Raw genomic sequence first — 15069 nt, 5'->3', positions numbered from 1 at the left:
GCATGGATATTATCCTATCACTTATAGCATTGTACCTCATGACTGATCTGGATATGTTCTTTTTGACAATGAATGCAACACCATTCCTCTTCAATTTATCATTCCGTGCATAGTAAACCATGTGGTTGTCAGATTCAAAATGGCCAATACCAGTCCATTTCAGCTCACTAATGCCTAAGATATCTTTTTTAAATGTTGCACAGTATTTTCATTTTTGAATACTGTACGGAAGTTTTTTTTTTTTCTAATGTTTATAATCATATACGATGTTTTTTCAAAATACAGAATCAATACAAATAAACTACAGTTATAATATACTACAAAATGTGCCAAAATTACTGTTGTTGTTTTTTAGTGCCATGGAGTTGGTTTTGACCCATAGTGACCCTGTATATGGTTTCCAAGAAGCAGCTGGTGAGCTTGAATCACAGACCTTGAGATTCAAACCTACTTTGCAATCCAGCATATTAACCACAGTGCCACACCAGGACTCAAAATAGAGGGAAATTAAAAAGAGTCAAGTTTATTTGCACATGCAGAATCAAATCAGGGAGGATATAAAACTAATAAAAAATTATTTTCTTTGGGAGTCATACCAGGCACAAGGCATATATACAAGACAGACTATTTTAAAAAATTAATGAGAAACACTCAGTCCTTTGCTTTTCTCTAACTATAATGTAAAATAAAAATAACTGATTATCTCATCAAAACATTAGACAGACAGGAAAATGGAAAGCTTTTGTACAGAAATCCTAATATAAGACCAAAACAGAAATTCTAATTATCAGGAGCTAAAACTCTGTGAGCTCAAGTAGTGATAAACCAAATATAGTTTTATATGTTGAGAGACATAACTCTTGTGGGAGTGGTCCATCTCCAGGAATTCATGAGATTGCTAGATATGGCAGACAGAGAGTTGCAATAAGCATGCTGTTCTAGGACTAGGAAATTTAAATTAAGAATATAGCCATTAAGACCATAGGCAAGCTATCTTGGCTTCAATGTGGAGAGGGAAAATGTGACATGTCATAGAATTGTATATGGGGAACTGGAACTGGAGGAGGGGCTTTTTGGAGGCAGGAATAAAAATCGTTTGTGGTGGGCCATGTGGCACATCTGCCTGTGTCTACTGGGTTGGGCGCCCAATTTTGCAAAATCAAATAACGTAAACCTCACTCTCGCTAAAATGAGTACAGATTGAATTACCTGAGCATTTGTCAGTACAGACATTTCTCACATACATGAATAAAATAGTTGCATTTGGAACTTTTAAAAAGTTATCTTATTTTTTCCTGCTTTTTTCAAAATCCTCAAAAAAAGAAAAAAAAAGTTGCCAATCTCCTAAGAGAGCTAGCAAGAACTTTTCTTCATCCACTTCTTTGTCTTTATGCCTTTCTGTTTCCTCATGTAATCTAAACTGCCTTTTTTGTATCCTTTCAACCTTCCTGCTATTTATGTAGGGCATGCAGAGAATACAGATCATCTTTACACAGACACATCAACATACTGTAAAATCTACTTAAACTTTTTAAGTGTAGGGTTTTGTATAATTTTTAAGAAAAGTTATTATTAAAGAAGATTAAACATAATAAAATACATATTTTATAAGGTTTGTAGAATGGCATAATCTGACACATGAAGTATTCTGATTAACACATTATTTTCACTTAAATGAAAATAACATATACTATAATGAATGTGACATGAATATACATTTTCACCTAAGTTATATGAAAATACTAACATGACATTTCTTACCTAAATGTTTGGACAAACACCTATTATTCACCAATTTGTAATATTTTTATAGATTTTGTACACTTTTCAAAATTAAAATCTGAAAAAGTTGTACCTTCATGTGATTTTTCAAAGGATCCAAGAGATTAAAATGAATATTGCACTTTGGACAAGCTCTTGGAAAAGGTGTTCCATTTTTAGATTGATTTGATGAGGTATTTGTACCTAAAATAAATTCAAGATATTTATTATTCAAACTTGTTTTTAGCCTTATATAATCACTAATTAACATATTTTAAAATGTACCACATCTTCTAAAATTTAGGTATAAGTACAATTTCTTTTTTATATGTCAGATTCCACATTTACCTTTTGATAACAAATCCTGGGGAGATACCACTGAAGTAGATTTTACTGAAGAGAATGCAGCTGAGGGATTTGTTCCAGTAACAACTTCATTGATTTTAGGCTTTTTTGCATTAACACTGTTAACTTCAGAAGTAGAAGGACGTTTTGACGCAAAGGAACTTTCTTTCGCACCTACAATGATTTAAAGAGCAGGACAGATATTTTTAAGTACTTTAGTAAAAAGTATTGTTTCAAACTGCTACTAAGGTAATCTTATATTTTAAATTAGGCAAAGATACTTTGGAGCTAAATTAAAGAAAATATAAATGAATTATTACATAAATAACTTTGATGACAAAAATTATTTGTATCCAAACCCAAGGGGCTTTAAGTCACTGTTGTTGTTGCTATTAAAAGTCATTGAGTGCATTTGAACTTCGACCCTGCAATAGCGTTTCTGAGGTTATAAATCTTTATAGGACCAGAAAGCCTCATTTCAGAGCAGCTAGTGAGTTTGAATTGCCGACCTTGTGGTTATTTGTCCAATGCTTATTCTGCAGTACCACCAGCACTTCAAGAAGAACAAATGATTAATAAATGTGGCTGCTAACTTAAAGGTCTGAGGTTCAAGTCCATCCATAGGTGCCTTGAAGCTAGAACTGGTGATTTACTTTTTTTAATGTTTTATTATGAATTATATGATAGTTTACATTCATTCCATTTACATTCATTCCATCATATATCATTTCATTTCCATGGTTCCAATCCCCTCTATGCATCACCAACCGACCAAAGGGTATACCCTAGAAACCTGCCCCCTACACTCCCCCCACTCCACCCGGTCTTCAGCCCACAGTCCCTCTCCCTCTCTGGATCCAAAGTCCCCAGCCGCTTCATCACTCCACTTCATCCCTCCATGTCATCGTCTCTGTCTCCATCTCAGGCGTCCCTGCTTCTCTGGGTAGGGTCTTGCTCTCGGCTCTTCTCCGTTGATGGTCCTAGAGACTTCCACTCCTAAACTGGAGAATTAATCACTCCCTTCCTTGCTACAAAACATCTACCTTTGCATTTCCAACCCTTATCATCAGTCCTGATAACCATTATTCACTACAGTATCACAAGTTACCCATCTGTATTTCATTTCATCAGGTCCGCCTAGACAGAATGGATAGTACTCACTGGAAATTCTGCCTTCCTCCATGCCTCCTAGCTCTAGGTTCCCTCTTGAAAGCTTGTAAGCCAGTCACTTCTTGCATTTGTAGTTCCCCTCCCACCCCATTTGGGTATCCAATGTCCAAGCTGTCCATCTCTGTCTACTCTGTGTGTGGCGGGGGAGGAGATGTTTCTTGCTATAAGGATTTGTTCCTTCTTTTGAGTCACTGCATCCATAGGTGTAGGTCAAGTTCATCAGATTGTATCAGATCACTCTTTTTTTCCTCTTCTTTCTTCTCCTGGTTGAGCTCAGATCATCCAGTCGTCTGGTCCAGGTCATGTGGGTACTGGTGATTTACTTTTAAGAAATCAGACACGAAGAACACTATGGAGCATGGTTCTATTCTGACACACCTGAGGTCACCACAAATCAAAGTCAACTCAAGGAAAACTATTTGTGTGGGTTTTTTTCCTCCTAGGTGTATAAAAAAACAACTGCACCAATATTTATTATAGAAACATACAAGGAGGCTTTTAAAATCTCAAGGAAAATTTGATTTTTTTGTTTAATGGAAATTTTTAAACTTTTTGTGGCCCACCTCATATCTTTAGAAACTTAAATGCATTTGAGTTGGTTAAAAAAATCAAGCCCATACTTTTTTTGTTCCTACACCCTTAAGAAGTTTTTTTGTTTTTTTTAAACACGGAACTTTTTATTAACAAGTTTAAATGTTTAATGAAAAGTTAATTCTTCCCTACTTAATACACCAAGAGGTGTTCTACTCATGGTTTTAAGTTGTTGATGTTGTTGTTTGAATGATCATATCATAGGCATTCATACAAAAGGATTCTCAATGGAAAGAACTAGTATAATTGTTTTCATACTGTTCCCCAAAAGCTAATGGGTGGTCTTAGTGAATATAATGTGATTGGCCAACAAAGAAATTCAACCTTTACATTTTATTAGATTTTTACACAAAATTTGTTTGTACAGGGATTTGACTGCTAAAAACAGTATTCATTTAAAAAACCATTATCTAAACATTTAAAAGATTATATAATTTAAACGTTAATGAGAAGAAAATAAGATATTTAAGCTATTACCTGGTTAGCAGAAGCCCTTTCGGAAAATAGTACATAACTGTACTATTCAAAGAATGCTAACATATTTTAATGCTTCCAATTGTCCACTAATAGAAGTGGAAGAGTATATACATTAGGATTATTCAAGGCTTTTAATTCAGGAAGTTCAAGTCAAGTTGTCACTCACTTGCTCTGTGGTCTTGACTAATTCAAGTTCTCTGAGCCTCTTTATAAAATAAAAATTATAATACCTCATTTTACAGAGCTGTTTTAAGAATCAAATAAAAAAATGTATTTAAAGCACCCAACAAAACATTTAGCACACAGAAAGCACTCAATAAATTACAGCTATTAACTTTACTACCAAAATATTTTGTATCTTAATTTACTTGAAAAAATAAAGTAAAATAACAATCCACAGCCATCAAGTTGATTCTGACTCACAGCAACCCCATATAGTGTTTCCAAAGCTATAAATCTTTATGGGACCAGACAGACTCATATTTCTTCCATGAAGCGGCTGGTACATTGAACTGCTAACCTTGTGTTTAGCAGTCCAATGTTGATACCACAGTGCCAGCAGGACTCCTTTAAGCTAGAAGGGGAAACAAATCTATCACAACAGCATCATCACTATTGTTGTTCAGTGCGGTTCTTGTTAAGTGTGTAGAGTTGGTTCCAACTCACAATGACTCTGAATAGGGTTTCTGAGGAGTGGCTAATGGATTTGAACCACTAACCTTGTGGCCAGTAGTCAAGTACTTATCCTACAACACCACACCAGGACTCCGTACAGTGCTTAGGTGACTTGATAAAGGCTATTAAACTCTTAAGAACAGAAATCAAATCTATACAATCCAAATCAAGTATGTAGTTGTTAGGTGCTGTCAAGTCGATTCGAACTCATTTTTGAGGAGCAGCTTGTGAGTTGGAATTGTCAAACAGATCGTTTTGAGGTATTAATCCAGTACTTACCCTACAGCACAACATCAGGCCTCTAAACTCTAAATCAACTATAACCCCTTCTATAGACTACTCAGCTCATCCCACACTGCAGTACAATTCAAAGGGATAGTAGGAGTCACTGACTTTTCCCTGAAGAAGTTTCAAATATTCCTACTTTTTTGATAGATAAAGTTCATATGCTTTACAAAACCAGATTTTAAACAACTATTTTCTCTCCCCATTTTTGTTTTTTACCTAAAACTATGTAAGCTACACCCAGAGACAGGAATATCAAACCAAGTACAAACAAAATGAAAAGAAAAAACATTTTGGGTATTTATAATACTATAAACAATTTGAGGAAGAGTTGGCTGATTCACTATATTTGTTAGTAACCAACCTAAATCTTCAAAATATTTGTGTATACCTCTATTTAATCAAATATTTTAACGGTATTATATAAAATAACCACCCTAATTAGAAGAATTTTCAATTAGATAAAATTCTGTCATAGACACTAATTTATTTTAGGTTAATTAAGAACTTTGTTGTCGTATATAATCAATGAATCATAACTTATCTTCTATAGGAAAACTTCATTATTGCAAGTGTGCACCATGAACAAATCATTATTTCATTAGCACTACCATTTTATAATAACTCTATAAGCAGAATTAACTATCATTATCTAAATCATTTAGTGGAATAGAAAGACACTAGCCTAATTAAAAAACCAACTATGAGCATACTTTTTCACCCTATTAGACACAAGAAACTAACACTTTTTTTAAAAACCGAGTATTTAGGGAATCACAGGACTTCTTTCACTCATAGAAATCATACTAAAACTTTTCAGTCCATGGAAGATTCCAAATGAGAACAAACTTAAATGCTATTTTATAGAAATAAATAAAATATGCTATTATTAAATAAAGGAGCTCTGGTAGCATAGTGGTTATGAATCGGGCTATGAACCGCATGGTCAGCAGTTAGAAACTACCAGCTGTTCCGTGGGAGAAAGATGAGGCTTTCTGCTCCCGTAAAGATTTACAGCCTCGGAAACCCTATTTAGGGTCACTATGGGTCGGAACCAACTCGACGGCACTTAATAACAAAATTATTAAATAATACATTGTACAGAGTAACCTAAAAAAGGCATTCAAGAACTATTAGCACCAGTCCACCTTACAAGAAAATCTTAAAGTGAGAATACACGATTCAAAACAGTCAATTCCACCTGCATATTCCTTAATGTTATTTTTATAACTTTTATTTTAAAAACCTGCTAAAACCAACCTGCTATAGAATGTGTTGGTCCTCCTTGGTAATGTGATAATCCTGTGTCCTGGGTCAGGTCAAATAGTAACTCTGAAGAGTTTTTAGACACAACTCGTGCTGAGTTCATTATAAAACCCTGTCAAAATATTACAAAGAGAGAATATTATATTTACTCAACACGGTTATATTTGTTTCATAAAGTTTTACTGACATAAAGTTAACAATATGCCAATATTATAAGGATGACCTTTGATGACTCAATTATTATTAAATTACAAAATATAAATGGGATTATTATAGTCTATCAATATTATCACCTCCTGAAACTGAAAGTAAGCTATTATTTAAACCAAAAAGACCAAACCCACAGCCACTATGAATGAACTGTAACAGGTCCTACAGACCCCATAGGACAGGATAAAACTGACCAACAGGGTTTCCAAGCCTTTAAATCTTTACGAAAGCAAACTGTCTTTCTTCATGGAGTACCTAGAGGGTGCAAAACACCAACATTCTGGTTAGTAATCAGGCTTATTTCCAGTGTGGTGCTATAGGATACGCACTGAACTACACAGGTTTGCTATGAGTTAGAAGAAAAACAACCAATTAATTGGGTGTGAAGGGGGAAGGAGTGGTGGGAATTACAGTCTTAGTCTTTCAAGATAAAGTAAACATTTGTTTTTGTTGTTGTTAGGTGGCGTCAGGTTTGTACCGACTCATAGCAACCTTCTGCACAACAGAACAAAGCTCTGCGTCCACCTCACAATCACTGCTACTCTTGAGCCCATTGCTACTGCCTCTGTGCCAATCCATTTCTTTGGAGGTCTTCCTTTTTTTTGCTGACCCTCCTTTTATCCAGCTTGACATCCTTCTCCTTTCTGGTATGTCAGAAGTAGGAGAGACAAAGTCTGACCATCCTGACTTCTAAGGAGTATTCTGGCTGCACTTCTTCCAACACAGATATGTTGCTTCTTTTTGCAGTCCACTGTGCTTTCAATATTCACCTCAAATGCATCAATTATGCTACAGTCTTCCTAATTCACTGTCCAACTTTCACATACATATATGAGGCTATTGAAAATACCATGGCTTGGGTTAGGCACACCTTAGGTCTCAAACTGACATCTTTGCTCTTAGTTCTAGTGCAGAGATTTGCCTAAATACGTCAATTGATTTCTTGACCACTATTTGAGTGTTGGTGGTTAATCTGAGCAAAATAAAGTCTTTGACAACTTAATCTTTTCTCCATTTATCATGGCGTTATTTATTGGTCCAGTGGTGAGGATTTTTGTTTTCTTTACATTGAGGTGTAACCAATATCGAAGTTCAGACATATATTTCTATTTGAGGGATATATATGTATACATACATACACATACTGAATTACAAACACAGTATACTTTAATATTATTTATAAAAGAGTCCTGTGAAGAGTATGCTTTCAGAGTAACTTTTTGGTCCATTCTAAATATTATATGATTAAGTAAAGAGTTTCAAGATTAATAATGTATAAATATTCAAAGGGAGAAATATAAGCACTTTTAGAGGAAAATTGGCAAAGGACAAAAACTGAGAAAGTTTAAAAATAAATAATCACTACATACAAAAACCTTTTTTCCAACTCACTAAGCAAAGAACTGGGAGTCCTGGTGTGGCACTATGGTATAATTCACTAGATTTCAAGGTCAGTTTGAACTGAAAAGTCAGCAGTTCAAATTCAGCAACAACAAAAATCAAATATTAAAAATATTGAAAACCCTATAATTAACAACAACAATCAAATATATACAACTAAAAACAGTAATTTTTAACTACTGAATTGTTTTTATGTTCCTTAGAGTCAGTTCCAACTCAAAGGGACCCTGTATAGGGTGGTTTCCAAGGCTTTGAATCTTCAAGGGAGCAGAAAGCCTCATCTCTCTCCCATGAAGTGACTGGCAGAGTCGAACTCTGACCTTGTGGTTCACAGTTCAGTGCTTATCATATGAAGCCACCATGTCCCCAGACTACTGAATTAGCATAGTTTCAAAGATAGTATTTGCTATAAAATTCGTAAAAGTTCATGGTTATGAAAAACAGAAAGAATGAATAATTGTGGTAAGTATGAGGAGACAAAGAAGAAATAACAAACATCAGAGTAGGAATCGGAAGAGGTTCCTAGGAGAGAAAAAGGCAATTAATAGAAAAACTGGTAAAATTCAAACAAGGTCTGCAGTTTCAAGTTAATTACCTGGTTATAATGAGGAAGATTTTAACTTAGAGGAAATTGGGTAAGGAGTGTATAGGAGCACTGCTTACTATCTCTTACCTTATTCTGTCCTTCTAAAATAAGTTTTAAATAAAGCAAGTTTAAATCAAAATGTAATGACTAGGCTGCAGCCAGGGGAGCCATGTAGGGAAAGCTCCAGTGAGAAGGGAGGGGGATCTCATGAAGAAAGTGTTCCTATTAGTAAACCCACAGCTTCCGGATTATTATAAGATACAAGACTTCAGTTACCCGAACTTGCATTTTCGGAAAAATCACGCTAATAGGAAGATATGGCATCTTAAGACTCTCGTAGTGGGATCACTTCGGCGACTACACCACCCTGGCAGAGTTTTGAGGTCGGGGCTAAAACTGGTCCGTTTAGAAAGCTGCGTTTCCAGCAAAACAAAACAGAATAAAAGAGCCACAGGGAACTACACATCCCTCCCTGTCCCAGCTTGAGAACTCAGTTCGGACACCAGGCAGGACAGTTCACCCACAGCACTGAGAGACCGAGCTGGGCGACGACTTTTGACGTCATCCGCCCGCTGGACCAAATCTGAAGCCCTTGGAACTTCCAGCTATTGTTCTGGCAAGTTGTGGCTGCTCCTGCCAGACTGGTCTGGTAGCAATAGGATCAGTATAAAGCAACCTGTAAACCCGCAGCAAAATAGGACTCAACCAGTCCAAGATTTGCACTGTGCACACGCAAATAACCGCAAACAATTGGACCAGGTTTCTGAGGCAGTGCATCTGAGCCTGGGTGGGTCACAGCCCAGGGAGCAGATTAGAATCAACCTTGCAACCCGCAGCTGGGCTGCTGCCTGAGTTCGCTGGGCAGGAAAAATGCAAGGCAATCTATAAAACCCCAATAAAACAGGTCTCAACTATCCCAAGATTGGTGGGGAGCACATGCAGATAACTGACATTCAGAGACAAAAATAGTGGTCGATCTTTCTCCCGTTAACTCCACAATATATATATCTGCCCACCTATATGGCTGTGGCTAGAGGAGAGGCCTGAAAGAGGGGTCACCCCCATCCCTGCTGGAAGCTTCTATTTACACACACACTGATGGTGTAGCACCAAAAAGTTGACCAAAGCCGCATCTTTGCTCCAAAGTGGTGATTTCTGCCTATGCATTTATTTTACTTCTACTTTTGGTCCTTTTAATTACACATCTTTCCTAGAGGTGGGAGCTTTTCTTCCCTACATCACCTAAGATCAGCAGCAATCATGGCCATATAGCCAAGCTATAAGCATACACCATAATACTCCACCACTAAGACAAGACCTAACAACACCTACTACACATTACAGACAATAAGGGAAGCCTATCTCCTGATCATATTAATAATAATAATAACCATGACCAATAAGAAACCATTAACATTATCGAAACACGTCCAAAAAACAGAAGAGAGCAGCTGGAGGCAGACAAAGGTTTTATAGAGGATATGCCTGAGAGGGAATTCAGAAGAATGATATGGAAAATGCTCTGGAGAGACAAAGGCTTTATAGAGGATATACCTGAGAGGGAATTCAGAAGAATGATATGGAAACAAATTCAAATACTCCGAAAAGGGGTGGAGGAAAATAAGGAAGAAGTAAGGAAAGTACTGCAGAAACAATCAAATAGGATTGACAAAGCATTGGAAACAATTCAAAACCTGCAAAAAAAGATGTCCAGGTGATCAATAATATGGTATCAGAAATGGACAATAGGCTGAAAAGGGAAAGAGGCAGACTAGAAGAGGTGGAAGCCAGAACTAGCGAACTGGAAGACAAATATCTAAATACTGCCAACAAAGAAGAACAAGCAGCTAAAAGGATAAAACAATCTGAAGAGAGTATACGATTCATGCTGGATAACATGAAGAAGAATAATGTAAGAATTATTGGCATTCCGGAACAAGAAGAATCAAAGAAGTCCACAGAGGAGATAGCTGAAGAGCTTCTAGAAGAAAATTTCTCCAACATCATGAAAGATGAGAAGATAAACATTCAAGAAGCCCAACATACCCCAGGAAGAACAGACCCCAAAAGAAAGTCTCTAACACATATAATAATCAAGCTCTCCACAATCAAAGACAAGGAAAGAATACTAAAAGAGGCCAGGGAGAAGAGAAATATAACTTACAAAGGCAAGCAAATTAGATTAAGCTCTGACTATTCAGAACAAACCATGCAGGTGAGAAGGCAATGGGGAAACATATACAAAGCCCTGCAAGAAAAAAACTGAGAATCGTCTATCCAGCAAAACTATCAATCAAATACGACGGTGCAATCAAACATTCCAGTATAAACAGAATCTGAGAGATTTTATCAAAACCAACCCAGCATTCAAAACATCCTAAAGGGAGTTCTGTGGATGGAGAACCAACAAGAACAGATAACAAACAGACACTGGCAGGTATGACAACACCACCTGAAAAACAGACAACAGATAGCAGAGCCCAGACCAGAACGAACAAACTCAAAGGAGCGGCGAGATCAACTGAAGGCCAAAAGTATATCAATGTCAAAGAAGGGACAAACGCAGCAACTGCAGCCCAGGTGGTGGGGCTGCCAGATAAATTACAGGTTATAATGGAGTATCCTAAATGCAGAGAAAAGTTAGTAGACTACAAGGTAACCCCAAAGAAAGTTAACACTCCACAACATACCATAAAAACGAATTCCCAAGCAGAACAAGAGAACATAGAATCTAGGAAGAAACCGACAAGCAACAACTCAAAGAACACAAATCCAATACAAGAAGGAAAGCAGAACCAAAGAACGAATAGCACCGCCAAAAAAGAAACATAATGACAGCAATAAATTCATACCTGTTGATAATTACATTGAATGTCAATGGATTGAATGCACCAATGAAGAGACAAAGAGTGGCAGAATGGATAAGAAAACATGATCCATCAATATGCTGCCTGCAAGAGATACATCTTATACACAAAGACAAAAACAGACTAGAAGTTAAAGGATGGAAAAAAATTTACCAAACCAACTGCAACAATAAACAAGCAGGAGTGGCAATACTAATCTCCGACAAAGTAGACTTCAAGATAAAAACCAACATAAGAGACAAAGAAGGACACTATCTCATGATCAAAGGGTCAACTGAGCAAGATGACATAACCATAATAACCATATACGCTCCCAATGACAGAGCACAAAGATATATGAAGCAAACCTTAATGGAATTGAAGAAAGAAATAGATAAATCCACAATTATAGTGGGAGATTTCAACACACCACTCTCGAAAAGGGATAGAACAACCAGAAAGAAACTCGACAAAGCTACAGAGGAACTTAACAACACAATCAACCAACTTGGCCTCATAGATGTATACAGAGTATTCTGTCCAACAACAGTACAATACACAATCTTCTCCAGTGCACATGGAATATTTTCCAGAATTGACCATGTGTTAGGTCACAAAGCAAGCCTCCATAAATTCACAATCATGAAAATTTCTACAGAGCATTTTCTCAGGCCACAATACTATAAAACTAGAAATCAACAATAAAAAGACCAAAACAATAAAGTCAATACATGGAAACTGAACAACACCCTGCTGAAAATGACAGAGTGAAAGAAGAAATTAAACGTGAATTCACAAAGTTCCTAGAAACTAACGAGAATGAAAACACAACATATCAAAATTTCTGGGACACGGCGAAAGAAGTCCTGAGAGGAAAATTTATTGCAATAAATGCACAAATCCAAAAAGAGGAAAGAGCCAAAATCAACACATTAACACAGCATCTTCAACAATTAGAAGTAGACCAGCAGAGGGAACCTACAGTCACCAAAAGAAGAGAAATAATAAAGATAAGAGCAGAAATAAATGAGATGGAAAACCAAAAAACTATAGAAAGAATCAACAGGATAAGAAGATGGTTCTTTGAAAGGATTAATAAAATTGGCAAAACTAACCAAAGAAAAGAGGGAGAGTGCACAAATCGTATTAGAAACCACATAGGTGAAAAGTCACAACAGAACCAAACAAAACCAAAAAGATAATAACAGAATACTACGAAGAGCTGTACTCCGACAAATTTGAAAATTTGGATTAGATGGATATATTTCTAGAAAAACACGACCTCCTAAACTTATTCAGACTGAAGTAGAAAGTTTGAACAAACCTGTAACAAAAGAAGAATTTGACGAGGCATCAAAAAACTCCCGACCAACAAAAGCCCAGGCCCAGATGGCTTTAGGGGTGAGTTCTACAAAACGTTCAGAAAAGAACTATCACCAATTCTACTCAAATTATTCCAGAACATAGAAGAGGATGGAAAACTTCCTAATACTTTTTATGAAGCAAGCATAACCCTCATACCAAAACTAGGCAAGGACATCACTAAGAAAGAAAATTATAGACCAATATCCCTCATGAACATAGACGTAAAAATTCTCAACAAAATCATATCCAATAGAATCCAACAGCACATTAAAAAAAATAATACATCATGACCAAGTGGGTTTCATAAAAGGGATGCAAGTTTGCTTCAATATCAGGAAAACAATTAGCATAATCCATCATATAAATAAGAAAATGGAAAAGAACCACATGATCATATCGATTAATGCAGGAAAGGCATCTGACAAAATCCAACATCCATTCTTCATAAAAACACTCAACAAAGTAGGAATTGAAGGGAAATTCCTCAACATAATCAAGAGCATATATACAAACCCAACAGCTTACATCACACTCAATGGAAAGAAACAGAACCAGACAAGGATGCCCTTTATCACTGCTCCTATTCAATATTGTGCTGGAAGTTTTAGCCAGAGCTATATGGCATGATAAAGAAATTAAAGGCATCCAAATTGGCAAAGAGAAAGTAAAACTCTCCTTATTTGCAGACGATATGATCCTATACATAGAAAACCCCAAAGACTCAGTTAAAAAAAAAACTATCAGACCTCATCGAAAGAGTCAGCAAAGTGGCAGGGTATAATATCAACATACAAAAATCAACTGGATTTCTCTATAGCAACAGCAATAGTGATGAAAATGACATTAGGAAAGCAATATCATTTACAATAACCACAAAAAGGATGAAATATTTAGGAATAAATATAACCAGAGAAACAAAGGACTTATACAAAGAAAATTACAAAGCACTACTACAAGAAACCAAACGAGACTTACAGAAGTGGAAGAACATACCATGTTCCTGGATAGGAAGACTCAACATCGTGAAAATGTCAATACTGCCCAGAGCAATTTACACATACAATGCAATCCCAATCCAGATTCCAACAACATTCTTCAAAGAGATGGAAAGGGCAATTACTAATTTTATATGGAAAGGAAAGAGACCCAGGATAAGCAAAACACTATTTAAAAGGAAGAACCAGGTTGGAGGTCTCTCACTCCCCGATTTCAAACTTTACTACATGGCTACGGTAGTCAAAACAGCCTGGTACTGGTACAATGAAAGGGACATTGATCAACGGAACAGAATCGAGAATCCAGATATTAACCCAACCACCTACAGCCAAATGATTTTCGACAAAGTATCTAGGCACATTGCATGGGGTAGAAACAGTCTCTTTAACAAATGGTGCTGGCAGAGCTGGAAAGCAATATGTAAAAGACTGAAAAAAGACCTCTGCCTCACACCCTGTACAAAAATGAACTCAACATGGATTAAAGATCTAAATGTGAATCCCAAAATTATGAAGATCATCAATGACAAAATAGGGACAAACGTGAGGGTGCTAATTCAGGGCATATATAGAAAGTAAACAAACAAAAACAGACAAAATAGATGAGTGGGACATACTAAAAATTAAAAACTTCTGTGCATCAAAAGACTTTACCAAAAGAGTAAAAAGGGAACCCACAGACTGGGAAAAAAATCTTTTGCAATGACGTATCAGATAAGGGACTCGTTTCTAAAATATATAGGAAAATACTACACATCTACAAAAATAAGACAAATAACTCAATTGAAAAATGGGCACAGGATATGTACAGACACTTCACCAAGGAGGAGATCTGGACAGCCAACAAACATATGAAGAAATGTTCATGATCACTAGCCATTAGAGAGATGCAAATCAAAACAAAAATGAGATATCAATTCACACCAGCAATAACAGCAAAGATCAAAAAAGTTGAGGACAATAAATGCTGGCAGGGATGTGGAGAGACTGGGACACTCCTTCACTGCTGGTGGGACTGCAAAATGGTCCAACCTCTCTGGAAAGCAATATGGCGCTTCCTCAGAAGGTTGAAAATAGAAATATCATATGATCCAGC

The 15069-nt window shown here is 36.3% G+C and overlaps 1 protein-coding gene across 1 annotated transcript in view; it reads right to left on the bottom strand.

Annotated features, from left to right (window-relative positions):
- ZNF280D (zinc finger protein 280D) overlaps positions 1-15069 on the bottom strand; it is a 123932-nt gene that overhangs the window by 94457 nt on the left and 14406 nt on the right. The window contains 3 exon segments of the mRNA XM_006831616.1: positions 1856-1965; positions 2110-2280; positions 6565-6682. Coding sequence (XP_006831679.1) covers positions 1856-1965; positions 2110-2280; positions 6565-6682 — 399 coding nt within the window.

Source organism: Chrysochloris asiatica, unplaced genomic scaffold, assembly GCF_000296735.1.
Source record: "Chrysochloris asiatica unplaced genomic scaffold, ChrAsi1.0 scaffold00004, whole genome shotgun sequence".
In the NCBI taxonomy this organism is placed as follows: Eukaryota; Metazoa; Chordata; class Mammalia; order Afrosoricida; family Chrysochloridae; genus Chrysochloris; species Chrysochloris asiatica.
The sequence above is the reverse complement of the archived record's forward strand: the minus strand, read 5'-3'. Positions and strand labels throughout refer to the sequence as shown.